The 17,020-nt window shown below is 41.9% G+C and overlaps 1 protein-coding gene across 7 annotated transcripts in view; it reads left to right on the top strand.

Moving 5' to 3' along the window:
* Positions 1-5,469: 5,469 nt before the first annotated feature.
* XDH (xanthine dehydrogenase) overlaps positions 5,470-17,020 on the top strand; it is a 72,369-nt gene continuing 60,818 nt past the window's right edge. The window contains exons 1-2 of one of the 7 annotated variants that reach the window (XM_067564825.1): positions 5,470-5,588; positions 10,031-10,128. In XM_067564825.1, coding sequence (XP_067420926.1) covers positions 10,075-10,128 — 54 coding nt within the window. In that variant the 5' untranslated portion in view covers positions 5,470-5,588; positions 10,031-10,074. Of the gene's footprint in view, positions 5,589-8,620; positions 9,230-9,384; positions 9,456-9,622; positions 9,767-10,030; positions 10,129-17,020 lie in introns of those variants that run through there. The other 6 variants (XR_010922964.1, XM_067564829.1, XM_067564823.1 and 3 more) reach the window with 6 other exon arrangements.

The raw sequence follows: 17,020 nt of genomic DNA, 5'->3' as shown, positions 1-17,020 counted from the left end.
TTGTGGAGGCATGATAACGCAAAATATGCATGGGAAGCACAGTTTATCTGTTGGTGGGAATGAAAGGATGAACATAAGAATTTTAAGCAAGTAAAAAAGGATATGTTAAAAAAAAAAATTGGTTGCCATAAAAGTAGCCAGTCTTGGTAAGTCTTAATGAACCTCCAGCATGCAAGTCCAGCTGAATGCACTTGAGTGTTATATAAAATTAAATATAAGAAAAGGGAGACTACCACAACACCTTCCCTGATTACTTCAGGGGCATTACAGTACAAAACCAGTGAAGGTATAGCCACCCGAACACAAACCCAATGTGAAATTCTGAAGCTTATTGGATTTGCTAGGCAGCCAGGAAGGGACATTGAGTTTAGGATGTTAGTGGGGTTTAATGAGCCTCACCTGCTTCAAATCAGGAGAAGGGGAACCTTTGTTTCTCCAAGGAAAGTGACAAGTTTGTGACATGCTGGCTAATTCTTGATTTAGAATGGTCCTGATTTGTACTGGTGAAAAGAGCACAGTGGAAAATTGTTTGATATGGTCAGTGCAGCTTGCTGCTACCAATCAGAAGCATAGCCAGAACTCATTTTTTGGCAGAGCCTATGGTTGACTTGGGTTGGCACATGCTTCGTGTCACAAGCATTTTAGAGGCTGATAAAAACAAGGGATGAATTGTTTAAAATCTAATTGGGTGGGCATGCTTTCAAAGTGGGTGGGTCATGGCCCACCCATAGCTAAGCCACTGCTACCAGTGAGAATGGAAGGACAGGGACCTTTATAGATCACAAAAGGTTCAGGAAGAAGAAAGTCCAGAACAGTGTAGGAACAAGGCTGGAGGACTATTGAACTCGGGACACAGAACATGCACCTTACACATTACATACTGTTGTGGGTCTGGAGCTGTTCCATAGACTGAGGCATGTTCATACCCACACCCTTCAGACATGCTAGCATTCTTGCCCTGCACACACCTTGAAACTCATGTTTCTGAGGCTTAGATGTAGGAGGACTGTGGTACAACCATGCTTGGATCATGCCCAGTCACCATTCTAGACATAGCTTAGGTTAATATGGAAGCATTAAGACCTAAAAAGAAGGCATCCTCCATCAAGGGTGTCCAGTTGTGGAACCAATTTCCCAAGGAGATTTGACTATCCAAAGTCTGACTACTTCTAGGAAATGCTCTTTTTCTCCTCCTCTTGCCCTCTCATTACTGCCTTTATGCCTTTTTTTTCACAGCTTCCTTCTTTCAGGGCACTGAGCTACATCACTTCCCTTCAAATCTCTGCTCAGAAGCCACTTCTTTAACTGAGTCTTCCATCGCCAATCTGCCCTTTAGAGCTATCCACGCATACTCACCTGCCGTATTTCCAACAACAGCAAAATCAGAACAAGCTGCAAAGACATCATTTAAAAAAAACAAACAAACAAAAAAAAACCCCTTCATCGCCTTTATTTGTTATAACCCTTTCCCTCCATTACCTCCTCCATCTGTTTGTCAACTGTTGTTATCCTTCCATGCATTTGCCCAGTTTAGATGGTAAATGCCTTAGGGTAGGAACTGTGTCACCTTATATTTTTGTACTTTTAGGACACTTATGATCGGGTTGTGACACACTGTATCTTAAAGTAGTGCCCTAGAACCCCCATATTCATAATTCATATATGGTTGTGATATCTTACACAAAGCATGCCATGTAAGATATAATATGAAAAGTCATGGTCTGCTGAAACCCTTGCTCTGTCCAAATATGTATAGTGTTAGGGTATATGAAATTGAGATTTTGCTGTGTGGTTGTTATTGAAATATGTTGTGAGTTACCTGCTGCTAGTTCTCCAGTAATAACAACAAAGGAGGTGACCAACACTTGGGTGGCCATTAAATGATCATCACCAGTCACCGACCAGCAGGGGAATTGTAAACAAGGGATTTACAATTCAACGACAGGTGAGCAAGCACCATACAATCAGGATTGCTCAACTCTGTGACTCAGCAAAGTTCTCCAGGACATGTCTGAGCTAGTGTTTTTCAGGCACATGGACTGAGGATATAAAATAGGGGACAGTGGCATCATGCTTTTACCTTTCTCCTCCCCAGCCTACGCTGAAGACAACAAGAATGTTGGGAAGACACAGACTTGAACTGAGGAGACTGGTCCCAGGCTTAAAGGGAAATCCTGTGTATTAAGGACTATAACCTATCTGCAATATCCAGTGAGGTGAAAAAAACTGCTTGATCCAAATACTGCTTAGGCCTGGTCTACACTGATAATGTAGGTTGACGGAATGCGGTTTCCATCGACCACATAGAGTATGCATCTCCACTGGCATGTCAGATCCGCTGACCTAAATCGTGGTAAAATTCGACATAATAAAACCACCTCGCAAGTGGCGTAGAACCGAAGTAGAATTCTGTGGGTCGAATGAGCATTAGCATAGGCAGAGTGCAACATAAATCGATGTCATTGGCCTCTGGGAGGTATTCCATAATGCTCTGTTGTGAACGCTCTGCACATTCGCCCTCTGCTGCACTGTGGCCAAGTAAACAGGAATAGCTCCTCCCCTCAAGCCCTGGGAAAATTTGAATTCCCATTTCCTGTTTGGTCAGTGTGGTGAGAGCTTGCCAGCACAACTGATCATGGTGACTGCACACCCCAAATGCGTGCCAGCCTGGAGTTGACCTGAGGTCTTGGATCTCATTAGCCTGTGGGGCGAAGAGTCTGTTCTGACTCAGCTCTGAGCAAGCAAAAGAAATTTGGATATCTACAAGAAGAAATCTTGCGGCATGTTGGAGAAGGGGCACAGCAGGGACATGCAGCAGTGCCGCGTTAAGATCAAATGGCTGAGGCAGGATTATCAGAAAACCAGGGAAGTGAACAATCGTTCTGGCTCATCAACAAAAACATGCCACTTTTATAAGGAGCTGCATGCGATTCTCGGCAGAGATTCTATTCCACCATGCAGTGTTGATACCTCGGGGGAATCTGAGGCCAGGATTAATGAGGACGAGTCTGTGGATGAAGAGGAGGAGGAGGATGAGGAGAACAGGGGGAAGGTGAGTGGGGTAACCCTTCTCCCTGAAAGCCAGGAGCTATTTGCAACACAGGAGCAGCCCACCTAGACGCAGGAAACCGTGACTGACTGGGATACCAGGGAAGGCACAATTGGTGAATATGTACTGCAAATTGCATATCTTTAGTTATATCCCCAATCCAGAATCTTGTACCAGTGGGAAAAAGTGCTGTGTGTGGTGGTGGGGCTGTGCTTCCTCGTACTTGGTGTGCTTAAGCATTGGGTTCACCCTGGAAAAGATTATTTATGTGCACAGGGATGCTCTGAGAATCCTCCATGCATATCTCCAGGAAGCTTTCATGTAGGTACTCTGCAAACCTTTGCAGAAGGTTTTTTGGGAGGGCAACCTTATTTCTTCCACCGCGATAGGACATTTTCCCCTGCCACTCTGTTATTAATTGTGCAGGCATCATCGTGAAATGCAGCATAGCAGCATAAGGGCCAGGCTCGTAGCCAGATGCTTCCAGCAAATCCTCCCTTTCCGCCTGTGTGACCATCAGCAGGCTGATATCACTCATGGTTACTGAGAGAAGATGGCACACATTTACAGTACCCGCCCAAGGAAATTTTTAAAACGTGTTATTCCACAGCCAAGGATGGCTTCTTCGTTCAGCACACCAAAAGTCCCTAAGTAGGACATTGTTGCTATGGGCCTTGGTCATCCGCAAACGGGTTCACATTTTTTTCCTCCAGAGAGTTAATCCATACCCACCCCTCACCCTTTCTACCACCTGTTAAAAGCCTGATCAATGGAAGCCTGACATCCATGCTGCTTTAGCGAGCATGGACTTGTGCAGCATGGGCACCGGGGATTTCCCAAACATAGATGCACTAGCCCCTTACTTACCGTGGCTGGAACGGCTCTTCAACCCCTGCAATCATTAGGCAATGGTATGCGGTTCTAACCTTCCTTTGGGAAGGCTGAGGAGTTATTTATAAATTGTAACATTGCTTTTCATCCACGGGATGAGTACCTTGTGCTTTGCTTTCCTTACTGTGGACAACGTGGCCTTCAACACGCTGTCTCATACTCCTGCAGAGTGCCTGTCGCAGATAAGGTGAAAAAAACAAACTAGGGATGATCTGTTTAATGAGATAATGAACGCCTCGCAGCTGCTGACACAGAGCTAAGAGTGTGGAGGATTTCATTATCTGACAGGCTGGACATGGACATGGGCAACAGGAAGGCAGCACAGGAATATGAGTGTTCAACACAAGATGAGATGCTGCGTATAATGCGTGATCAGTCAGATATGTTGAAGTGTCTGGTTGAGCTTCAGGAAGCTCAGCGGCAAGACAGACTCTTTCTGCAGCCCCTGCAAAACTCTGAGCTAATGTACTCTTTCCTAGTGTCCACCCCCAAGCGGTCTAGGAGGACGTTGAGCAGGATGCAGTACATGCTGCATTCCTTGCAGGTTGAGGGGAGCAAAAAGAGGTGACAGCCCCTTTAAGGAGTGGGAATGCGTGATTCTTTCATGTGTGAACAGCCAAAATGGGCTCTGTATCCCCTCTTGGGTCCCATACAATGCGTGCAGAATGTTCAATTATCTTCCTATCTACCTTCCCCCCTCTGTGAAGGATCACTAATAAAAAAAAGTACTGCTTTACAATTCATTACTGTTTATTTATTGATAGCAAGGGAATAAAGGGAGGGGGAAGTTGCCGGGGGGGGGGGGGAGGGAGGAGGGGGAACTGGAGAAGGTCTTGAGCAGTGCAAGATGGTATATGTCTGGGGTGCAAGGCTGGAGGCTTGGGAGATCTGCTGGTGTTTCCCTGTGTATAGTCCATAAGCATATTTATGTGACTTAGCTGGATGTGCTTATGCATGCTGGTGGCTGAGTGATAACAACGCCCAGATGGGTTTGCTGCTTATCACTGGCAAAACATTGTGAGAGAGTCCAGGCTGGAGAGTTAAGAGATCACAGAGATCTCATAGTTCCAGGTTGTATTCCAGGGGTCTCATCACAGGGGTCTACCAGGCATTTGCAGCCTGCTGCCAGATGCCCCACCGCCTTGGCATACCCCATCCTAAGAAAGCATTTTGCTGGAAGGGAACAGCAGCAAGGTCAGACCTCAGGGGATTCCTAGAGAGGCTTCCCATGATCAGCTGCAGGCAGAACCAGAAAAGTTGATTCTCTGGCACCTAGAAGGGCCAGGAGCAGGCAAAGGCCAATCAGAGCCCAGCAGGCCGGATAAAAAGATCTGGCTGCTTCTATTAGGGTCAGATCTGGGTGAAGCCAGGATGGGGAAGGCAGGTTCCCCCTGTCCTAACCCAAGTAACCCTTACCTGGCCTTGGTTCTCTCTGAAGGATTAGTGTTTATATTATGGTCTTTAATGGCCAGTGGCTATTTTGAGTTGAGATTTAATTTGCTTTCTGTTAACCCCAGAAGAGGTCTGGATTGAGAACTGATCTGGCTGGAGGGCTAAACCACAGAGGCAGCAGACTGTTGCAGAACTAGGACCCAGGGAATGCTGGGGAGGAAGAGTCCCTGGAACTCCTCATCTTGACATTCTGGTGGTGAGTGCACATTATAACAGCACTATACATATAATCAGTAATAGTAATCATCTAAAGAAATGGATTATTAATTTACTGCACTTGCTAGATCCACATGATTAACCAGTCAGACTGCAAAAAATCTTCCATAACTTTTTTTGGTTTTAGACTAAGTTTATTTCAAACTCCCCTATGCACTAGTGATGTAAGAAGTTGTGAGCGAGTGGAAAATGTGAACTCATAAAACCAACCCATTTCTGAGTTATGACTGGACAAAAGGACACTTTTTACCAGTCAGACACTTGTTGCACTTTCAGTGCTCTACAAAAATATCTTGGCTACTAACTAATTTGCTTCTAACACTCAATCTTCTCTTCTAGCCTGAGATTAAACATGAAAGTTTTTATACCGAAGGGATGCTTTTTGTTGTTGATAAAATTAGAGGGGGATGAACTTGTGCTTAGAGCACTGCTATGGGACCTAGGAATTCTTGATTCAGTTCCTTGTTTTGCCACAGAATCCATGTGTGGCCTTTGGCAAGTCATTGGGGTCCAGATCCTCAAAGATATTTAGGCACCTAACTCCCACTGACTGCAACTTTGAAGGTCTCGGCCTATTCGGATAAATGTGTAGGCCCAATTATCACAGTTGTGAGCTCAACTGTAAGAAGTAAGTGAGAGTCCATGGATGTCACAAAAGCCTATACCAACAAATGTTGACGGAAAAAGTTGCAAAAGTGAGAGAGACTGTATAATACAGACAAAATGGCCTACTGATATAACTCAAGGACTATGTTAAGACTATGACTAGTAAACAAAAGGAGTCAAGGACGAAAAATCATATGAACCAAAACTGGCACCTGAGAGATTGAGTCATTGGTGGACAAAATAATGAAGGAATGGGCTATTCCGCTTATCACTCCCTTTGGGGATCCTCAAAGTTAGGGACTTGAGGAGAAAAATTGGCTACTGGAGTGAGCTTCACCATTATGGCCACAGTCTCCTGGGACCCCAAGCCTTCATCATCTTGATCCTGGGAGATGTCCTGACCAGACCAGGCCATCACCAGCTCTGTCTGAATCCTGAACACTGCCTCGGATGTGAGTCTTTCTCTTTTTCCCCATACCCCAACGTGTCCTTTCCCTTCCCTAGCTTATCTTGTCTCTGTCATTTTTCTTTTTGTTTAATGAGAGTCTTGCTTAGCTGGCCAAGATTGCATATTTTGCAACACTACTATATGCCTGTGACCAGAAGGAGGCAGCTAAAAGCAATGCCCTAAACAACCTGATGCTGGTACAAGTTCGCCAGATCTTAGAGTAGCTGATAAGTTTGTATGCTGTGTCTGTGTTTTTCCAGCAGACAGGTTGCAAGTGAGAGTCAACAGCAGAGACAGAAGCTGCATTTTCTATCTTTGCTGTTCTTTCTCTTTTCCTTTTGTATATGTTTGTCTTCTAGAAAATGAGAGGCCCAGTAACCGCAACGATGACGACAGCTCCAGCCCATGTCAATTAATTTTTCTCTTTTCTCCACAAATGAGTTATTACATCTTTAATACTATCTAAGAGACTGTTAGACAGGTTTTTTTTCCTTTTAGAAACTCTCTGCAGCTAAAGGGAAAGGGAACAAGGAAAGTTGTTAAAATGAAAGCCTTATTTAATACTTTGCATTTCAAATGCTTTAATTGTTTCCCCTTCTTTTCTCTATCTTTAAAAAAAGCTAATGGTATTCACCATGGTGCCAAGCAGGCTGACATCTTTGTATACCAAACCCCAAACCTTGTTTAAAACTGTTTAATGTTGGACAGTGACTGGATCATGATAACAGCATTGACTCTTTGCGTCCATTTATTCCATCTAAATTCATATAACAGTGTCCTTGGATGGGATTTTCCAAAACACATAAGAGACTTAGGAGAATAGATTCCATGTGCTCCTTAATCATTTAGGGGCTTTTGAAAGTGCCTTCCTTTGTACCTGAGTTACCCACCTGTAAAATGGGGATAACAGCACTGCCCTGCATCAACAGGGTGATTAGAGGATAAATACATTAAAATTTGAGTGGTGCACAGATATTACAGTGATGGGATCCATAGTTATATCGATGGATAAACTATATAGATCAGAAATAAGCCTTATTATGGAAAGCTGGTTGCACCCTTACCAATGGGTCATGACCCTAAAATATGCAATACAGAGCCTGGAATTACTTAAGTAACATATTGTTCTTTCTATGTTCAAAGAAAACTGACATCTTGCATTAGGGGAAAAAAGGATTAGGAAACTAAAATATGCTTGATCATTAGTACTGTATATGTTTATAGTAATTGTAAGATTGCTTTGATACATTTCCTATGGTTATGACTCATACTTGTTACTTGAAATATTACAAATCAATTTTAAAACATTAAGATTGCATATGCTGAATTAGAGGTTGATCCTTTGTTACATTAGGATATTGTATACGTAGGTGTCCACACAGATATTGACTGAGGTAACAATTCCTGGAAAAAGAATGGTCTTGGGGGGGAATAATTGAGGCCCATCTAACACTTCCATGCAGCAGAATAAGGGATGCAAGGAAACTGGTCTCAACAGCACTTTCAGCACCCATTCAGATGCACATTCTTTAACTGCAAATGTAGACCAGGACAAGCAGTGTTCATCCCCAGTGTTGCTCCCCTTGCTGGAGGAAGCCTTCCAAGTTCTTTGAAATGGGGCTGAATACTGTTTGCCCTGGGCTCCACTCAGAGGAGACGTGGGGGGGGGCGGGGGCATGCAAGGTCACATGCATCCTCCTCCCTTTGTTGCTTGGCTTGTACTGAGCATGCTCACACAGACTGAGCATGCTCAGTAACACTGCTGAACTTAAGCTGTCAGCTGCCCTCACTCTGCCCCCCCACTATCGCAGGCATGAGTCATCTCTGGCTACACTGGCATATAAACAGTTTGCTGCGGAGTTAATGCTGAACCCATTACTGTTACGTATTGTCCACAGCTTTTCTAGTGTGTAACCCAGATAGTAGAGTGCATAAAACAAAGAATAAGTGCTAGTAAAATAATGCATGCACTAGTGGTGGCTGCACTGACAGCCTGCCAAAGTACTCAAAAGAAAGCTGCTTCTGGGTTGATAGTTTAGATTTCTCTTTCACTTTTTAAATTATTTGAGCTTGTCAGAGCAGTTGTGGAAAACAGAGCTAAAAGTGGCTCTTTACCAAGTATTTTAAATATGGTAAAGGCAGTTAATACTTCTAAAACCAGTGCTTGGAAGTGACTGCCTATAAAGAAAGGAACTGAAGGGAGGAAAAGTTACAGAAAGCAGAGCAGAGCAAAGATCAGGCAGACGCTACAGTGGGACTATTTTTCTCTTCTTCGATTTTTGGAACGTGTTGGAACCTACAGGGAAATTGACACGGCTCTGGAAATTAAGATGATGATGCATTAGGTAAAGAAATGCACAGCAGCACAAATTTGCTATGACTTGGTGCAGAGATTTGTGGAAAGCTCTGGAACAGCCACTTAGAAACCAGGATTAAAACCAAGAAGAATGTGAAGCTGCATAACAGAGAAGCTGGGAAAAAACAGAAGCAAGGAAGGTGAACACAAATATGTTCCCAGAGAATTGACTGTTTACTTATGTGGATCTGGCATGACAGCAAAAGATAAGGTAAGGATACAACAGACTAGCAGGGCTAATACTTGGAGCCCAATGAGAACATTATGGCCTTGCCCTTGATCCCTCAAATCATTTAAATACGTGATTTTAAGTATGTGACCCCATTGCTCTCTGTGTGGCTACTTACATGCTTACAGTCACACATGTGCTTACATGCTCTGTTGGATTGGGGTATAAGGACCTAGTTAATATAGTCCTTTACAAGTATGCAAAGAGTGTGGGTTTTAAAAAAACGTTTATTTCCTTTCATATGAAAAGTATTCGAGTGTTACAATCTCCAATGATGACATGGGAAAAATGATGAAATAGTCTCACTGATCCACATATATCAAATGAAAATTAAAAGGGGAAGTCTTCACTGCTCTTATAAAGTTACTGACATTCAAGCTGTCATTGTTGGAAAGGACAAGTATAAAAATCACAAGTGTTCTTGGTTCAGTGCAGTAATAAATGGTTGGAAAAACTACCTGGAGCACAAAAGCAAAATGCTATGAATTCCTGGAAGCTCTGGTACAGCCAGATTTCGAGGTGCATTGAGCATATCAGTGTCTTTCTGAAATGCAATTAAGTAGTTATTCAAGTTAATCTATTGCTACGTACAGGGGACAGGTTACTTTGTTCTTTTCAACTTCTGTTCTATCATTAGTGCTGTAGAAGCACCAGCCACATGCAGTTGGCATGTTTACAGATCGATTCTTATATCATTTGCGGTAGATATAAGGTCAAACATTCCTCAGTCTGAATCATTGCTTGCTTTGATGCCAGTAATGCTTACTTTCTTCTGATATGTAGGCCTGCTCTGTGATCTCTAGAGTGAATTTTGGAAAGTGCACAGGATGGCTTCGGAAAGGACAGCGGATCAACTGGTTTTCTTTGTGAATGGCAAAAAGGTAAGGGAGATTCCAACTTTTTGTTCTCTTTGCTTTTGGATTCTGGGTGTGGTGATCATTCATTTTATCATGTTCTTTTCCAATGCGGTTTTCTAACAGAGCAGCAGCAGCAACTTTTAAAGTTAGGGATGTACCTAGAAAGTGGATAGAAAGTCCAGGCTTGATTAATAAGAGAATAGCAGTAGGAATATTCTACTGACCATCTTACGAGGATGGTCACTGTGATTGTGAAATGCTCAGGGAGATTAGAGAGGCTACAAAAACAGAAATCCCAATAATAATGGGGGTTTCAACTATCCCCATATTGACTTGGGCACATGTCACCTCAGGATGAGGTGCAGAGATAAAATTTGTATACACCATTAATGATTGCTTCTTAGAGCTGTTGGTCCTGGAACCCACAAGGGGAGAGACAATTCTTGATTTAGCCCTAAGTGGAGCACAGGATCTGGTCCAAGAGGAAATTATAGCTGAACTGCTTGGTAATAGCAACCATAAGATAATTAAATTTAACATCCTTGTAGGGGGGAAATTCCAAAGTAACCCACCACAGTACCATTTTAACTTCAAAAATGGGAACTACACAAAAATGAAGATGCTAGTTAAATGGAAATTAAAAGGAACAATATAACAGAGGCTCAAACAAATTGTATAAAAAACCAAACCAAAACAGTAAGAGGACAAATAAAATGCCATGATGGTTAAACAGAGACGCAAAAAACCTGGTTAGAGGCAAAAATATATCCTTTAAAAATTGGAAGTCAAATCCTATTGAGGAAAAGAGAGAGAATCATAAACTCTGGCAAGTCAAATGTAAACTTATAATTAGGCTGGCCAAAAAAAACAATTAGATTTTGTGTCTTTTGCTAGTTTGTTTTTCAAACAGCAAAAAACATTTTAAGTACATTGAGCAGGAAGCCTGCTCTACAATCAGTGTCAAGGTGTTAAACACGGTCAAGGTGTTAAAGCAGCAATCACAGAAGACAAGGCTGTTGCAGAGAATCTAAATGAATTTTTTGCATCAGTCTTCACTGCAGCGGATATGAGAGAGATTCCCACACCTAAGCCATTCTTTTTAGGTGGCAAATCTGGGGAACTGTCCCAGACTGAGTGTCAGTGGAGGAAGTTTTGGAACAAATTGATAAATTAAACAGTGGTAAATCACCAGCACCAGAATGGTATTCATCCAAGACTTCTGAAGTACCTTAGTATGAAATTGCAGAAATACTAACTGTGATATGTAACCTATTGGCTAAATCAGCCTCTGTACCAGATAACTGGAGGCTAGCTAATGTACTGCAGTTTTTTAAGAAAGGCTCCAAAAATGATCCAGTTAATTGCAGGTCAGTACCATGCAAAATGGATGAAACTATAGTAAAGAACAGAATTATCAGCCACATAGATGAACACGATTTGTTGGAAGAGTCAACACGGCTTTTGTAAAGGGAAATCATGCCTCATCAATCTATTACAATTCTTTGAGTATGTCAGCAAGCATGTGAACAAGGGTGATCCAGTGAATATAGTGTACTGGACTTTCAGAAAGCCAAGGTCCCAAACCAAAGGCTCTTAAGCAAAGGAAGCAGTCATAGGATAAGAGGGAAGGTCCTCTCCTGGATCAGTAACTGGTTAAAAGATAGGAAACACAGGGTAGGAATAAACAGTCAGTTTTCACAATGGAAAGGGGGCAAATAGCAGGGTCTTTCAAGGATCTGTACTGGGACTGTTGCTGTTCAACATATTCATAAATGATCTGAAAAAGGGGGTAAACAGTGAGATGGCAAAGTTTATAGATGACACACAACTATTCAAGATAAGTTAAATCCAAAGCAGACTGTGAAGAGTTACAAAGGGATCTCACAAAACTGGATGATTGGTAACAAAATGGTAGCTGAAATTCAATGATAAGTGCAAAGTAATGCACATTGGAAAACATAATCCCCATTATATATACAAAAATGATGAGATCTAAATTAGCTGTTACCACTCAAGAAAGAGATTTTGGGGTCATTGTGGATAGTTCTCTGAAAACATCTGCTCAGTGGGCAGCAGCAGTCAGAAAAGCTAATAGAATATTAGGAACCATTAGAAAAGGGATATATAGTAAGACAGAAAATATCAAAATGACACTATATAAATCCATGGTATGCTCACATGTTGAATACTGTCTGTAGTTCTGGTCACCCCATTTCAACAAAGGTATGTTAGAATTGGAAGAGATACAGAGAAGGGCAACAAAAATGATTAGGAGTATGGAACAGATTCCATATGAGAAGAGATTAAGAAAACTGGGACTGTTCATCTTAGAAAACAGATGATTAAGGGGACTGTGATAGAGGTCTATCAAATCATGAATGCTGTGGAGGAATGAGTAGGGAAGTGTTATTTACCCCTTGACATAATACAAGACCCAGGGGTCACCTGATGAAGTTAATATGCAGCAGGTTTAAAGCAAACATAAGGAAGTACTACTTTACAAATGCACAGTTAACCTGTGGAACTTGTTGTGAGGGGATGTTGTGAAAGTCAGAAGTATAACTGATTTTTAAAAAGTATTAGATAAGTTCATAGAAGGTAGGTCTCGCAATGACTATTGGACAAGATGATCAGGGATGAAAACCCATGCTCTGGATGTCCCTAAACCTCTGACTGCCAGAACCTGGGACTAGGAAACGGGATGGATCACTTGATAATTGCCCTGTTCTGTTCATTCCCTCTGAAATGCCTGGCACTGGCCACTGTTGGCAGACAGGGTACTGGGTTAGAGGCACCATTGGTCTGACCCGATATGGCCATTCTTATGTTCTTATAATAGAAGGAATAGTTACTGTGACTTTCTGGCTTATTCTTTTGCTTTGTGACTTTATTACTATGGACTAAGAGTAGTGGCATTAATCAAATAATAATGTGAATCATTTAAGAGAGGCAGATGGTGCAAATGTTTTATATATATATATATAAATATTTAATTAATGCCACTACTCTTAGTCAGTGATAATAAAGTCACAAAGCAAAAGAATAAGTCACAGTAACAAAGCAAAATATATAATTAGCAGAGCTTTCAAATCATTTTCATATTTGTGATAATAATTCACTGCACTTCTATAGCATTTCTTAGAAAGCTACTTTACCATAAAAGTAAAGATATGCACTAATTTTATGTAATTACTTGAAACAGTTTGAATAATCAAAGCAGATATGAAAAAGGCTGCTGAAGACATATGTATATAATGTACATATATGTATTCAAGAATGATTATGACTGTGCTTTGAAGTATGCAATAACAAATTGAATTCAAGTTAAACATTCATCCCATCTCCATTTAAAAAACTGGAATGCATTTTACAATCAAAATTAAGCAACTGGTATTGCACTAATAAAAACACATACATTGCACAGATCAGATACCAATGATCACCCAAGAAGTCCCTGTATTTCAGAGGTGGGTGGTGATTCCTCCATACAGTGGAGGAGTTTGAACAGTGAATTCAGTTCTTCACAGCATCCCTTCACTCTGTAGAGGTTTTACTCTAACCAGGATTGCGTTCTGCATCCTGCAAGGCATTGGAACAGGTCAAGACGGCCACCCTACTGCACTCTCAATAGAATTTACCTATATCCATGTTCAATATGGGGCAAACTTTGCTCCTCTTTCTATAGCCATAGGTACAATGAGACCAGTGCAGTACTACTGCCCAGAGACTAGCGTCATGGGAAGCCACATAGAGGTGTGCACCCACTGTGCATTGTGAGCACAGAACTACAGAGCTTTCTTGCGCTCTGCTCAGGAGAAGTCTGGGGTTTGGGAGTGGGGCAGGGATAAATCAGGGCAGAAGTTGGGACTGGGCCAGAGAATCAGTACATGGATTCACTGGCCTTTCTTCATCATAGAGAGAATATGCTGTATCCTTTCCTGGTTCAGAGGCTGCAGAAGTGACTGCGCTGTTGTTCTGCATCCCTCGGGCAGGATTCTTACCATCCCAATGTTCACATAACAAGGCTGTGTGCTGTGGAGTTAATTGGCTATGGATGAGGGCAGGATTTGACCCTATCTCAACTAGAAATGGGGCTGAGTTGTGAGTTTGATTCCCAGTCTGGATTTGGATCCAAAGTTTCCCAAGATTTCAGGGATGTTTGAAGTCAGAATTCTGGTTTGCACCTCTTACAAAGAGTGGAGCTGAGCCATGAGCTTTGGCTCTGAATGTGGACCTGAGCCTACCCAATGTATGAGGGGAGCTGAGGTTTTGTGTAGAGTGTTCTGGCAGAAATCATTCTTTATTCTCTGGTTGGAAATAAGGGCTGATCACGAGGTTGCTTATGTAGGTGTGTAAAGACCTAACACAGCAGAAGGACTGAGTCAGCAGAGAACTTAGTGGCACTCCCTTTCTGTTGTTTATTGGAACTGTAATTTTAAGGGGTTGATCCCACTTCCATTGAAATCAATGGGATTATTTCATTTTGCACTATACAGGAGTATGTGTGAAGTACTCAGGTACAATTAGAAGGGTCAAGTACCTAAGCAGACAGACAGAATGAGTATTGGGGTCCTATAATGGCTACACACTGTGCAACACATACATAGACATCTCCATCCAAAGAGTTGAAAATCCAATTAGGGACGATACAAATGAGCTTAACAAACTATTGGAGGGAGGACCTGAAGAGGACAAAAATAACAGTAATACATTCATGTAGTTATAGATTAACAGTGTTCACAGCATTGTTATAAGGCAGGGCCAACAAGAGGGGCCTCGTTCTGATCGCACAGCAGTTTTAACCCATCAGATTCTATTGAATGCAATGAAGTCATTCCTGACTTACACCAGTGTGTGATCTGATTCAAGCCCTGGTTTTGATGCTGAGTGTTACTGAGCACCCATAGCTCCCTTGGGCCTGATACGCTTACTGACACTAGTTTTATATTTGTGCAATGCCATTAACTACACTGGAGTTCATGCTGATTTACGACGATAGAAGTAAGTCTGGTCTGTTGACTTGAACAGAAGGTGCGGTGTGGGTGCCCAGGACCTTCCATGTTTGATCCTATGTTGAGAAGCCACTTCCATTCTGGGGCCCCAACATGGCAAAGATTTAACTTTCATGGAATTTATGCTTCGTTGCTTAAGTGCTTTGTTGAATAGCCCATATTTTCAGTCATTTGCAACTTCCCAAATACTGGCAATTTATGGTGAGACTTCTCAAGTTTATTCTTGGTCCAGAATTGGATATTTTTAGGAAAGTCTCAAGAAAACCTCTTTGGTCATTTTGGGTTTACTGAAGAAGGAAAAAACCCAGTATGTTTCAGTCATTATGAAAATAGTCCAGTGGCTTATTTTTATGCCTGGATAACTCAAAAAGAGCTTTGCTTGAAAGGGTCAGGCTGGGCATTTGCATATTCCACCGAGAGGATTTTGCTGTGCTTGACAATAATGTGATTTGATAATAGTAATTCTCAGAATGATCTGAAATTGATATTCTGCACAGAAGCAGTTCCCTTTCTCATTAGTGAAATAAGCACACTAGGAGGTACAATTTATCCTGGAACAGATTTCTAGGGTGAAACTTGTACACTTACTGAGGGCCTGTGGAAGGTCTTTTGTCCACAGGAGACAATGTGGTAGCCCTGCCTATTGATACTGCTGCATAGGAATGCCTGTTTATCACCTACCCGCTGTAGAGGGGACTACATAATGTGTTTCCTTTAGCCTCCATTCCACATGTAGGTGGAATGGAGCCATTAGCTGCGGGAGGCGAGAATAGCAGTCCTGGTGGGGATGCACTGCAGCCATGCACAGTATGCCCAGGTTGGGAGAGGGGATTCTATGCCCCTACTCACCAGAGCAAGTTATCACACAAAGACTAGCAGCCTGTTTACTTGGGTGTGTGTGTGTGTGTGTGTGTGTGTGTGTACACACGTGGGGGATGAATTTCACCTCTAAGTTTCAGCAATTGCTTAGTAGCACTGTGGAACAGAGCACACTGGAATATCTGGTGTGCTGGAATATAGGTGCATTTTTGATTAAATGCTTATTTAAAAAAACAAATCAAGGTAATGAGATGCCATCCCCTTCCTTCATAATGTTACAGTGATGAGTCTAGAATTAGAATCCCAGAAAAATCAGGAAATTCAGAGTCAGATGTCTTGGCATATACATTCAGCTATTATAACTAGCATTGTGTGGAAAAAATAGTCCCAAGAGGCCTGATTTGCTCTGGGAATCTGAACTCTGAAATTCTGGACTTTTGTGTGATTATAACTTAATTTTGCACTAATGTAGGATTTTTAAAATATTTAATAAATATGTTACAATACGCACCAGCTCTGTGCATCTTATTATTTAAATTTGATCCCAACATGACCTGAAAGGCTCAGAAACGTGTGAACGAAAATATGACTTCACAAGTATGTTTCTTTTCTTTCCCCGATCACGTGTAGAAAACAGGTTGCTATGCACCTTCACACTGATGCCATTAAAATCTTTGCAAATTTGTCCTTGAAAGTAGTCACCATTACCGAGATATTTAAGGTAATCCCATCCTTAATATACTTTCAGGGGAATGCTGCAAACACCTCTGTAATGCCAGTTACTTGAAAAGATAATATTTGCAAAGATTTCAATAGTGGTGAGTGCTAGTGTCCATTTGACTGGCAAATTATCTGTTTTTTGGCCACAAAAATAGGAGCTGTATGTGTCGTGCTGGGTGTCTGTTATGTGGGGAAAGCGGTGGACTTGACTTTAGCAAAGTTTTTTATACAGTCTCCCACAGTATTCTTATCAGCAAGTGAAAGAAGTATAGGTTGGATGAATGGACTATAAAATGGATAGAGAGCTGGCTAGATCATCGGGCTCAATGGGTAGTGTTCAATGACTCCATGTCTAGCTGGCATCC

Source organism: Emydura macquarii, unplaced genomic scaffold, assembly GCF_026122565.2.
Source record: "Emydura macquarii macquarii isolate MOO-44397 ecotype Brisbane River unplaced genomic scaffold, CSIRO-AGI_Emac_v2 contig_2676, whole genome shotgun sequence".
NCBI classification, from domain to species: domain Eukaryota; kingdom Metazoa; phylum Chordata; order Testudines; family Chelidae; genus Emydura; species Emydura macquarii.
This window is presented reverse-complemented; position numbering and strand designations above follow the sequence as displayed.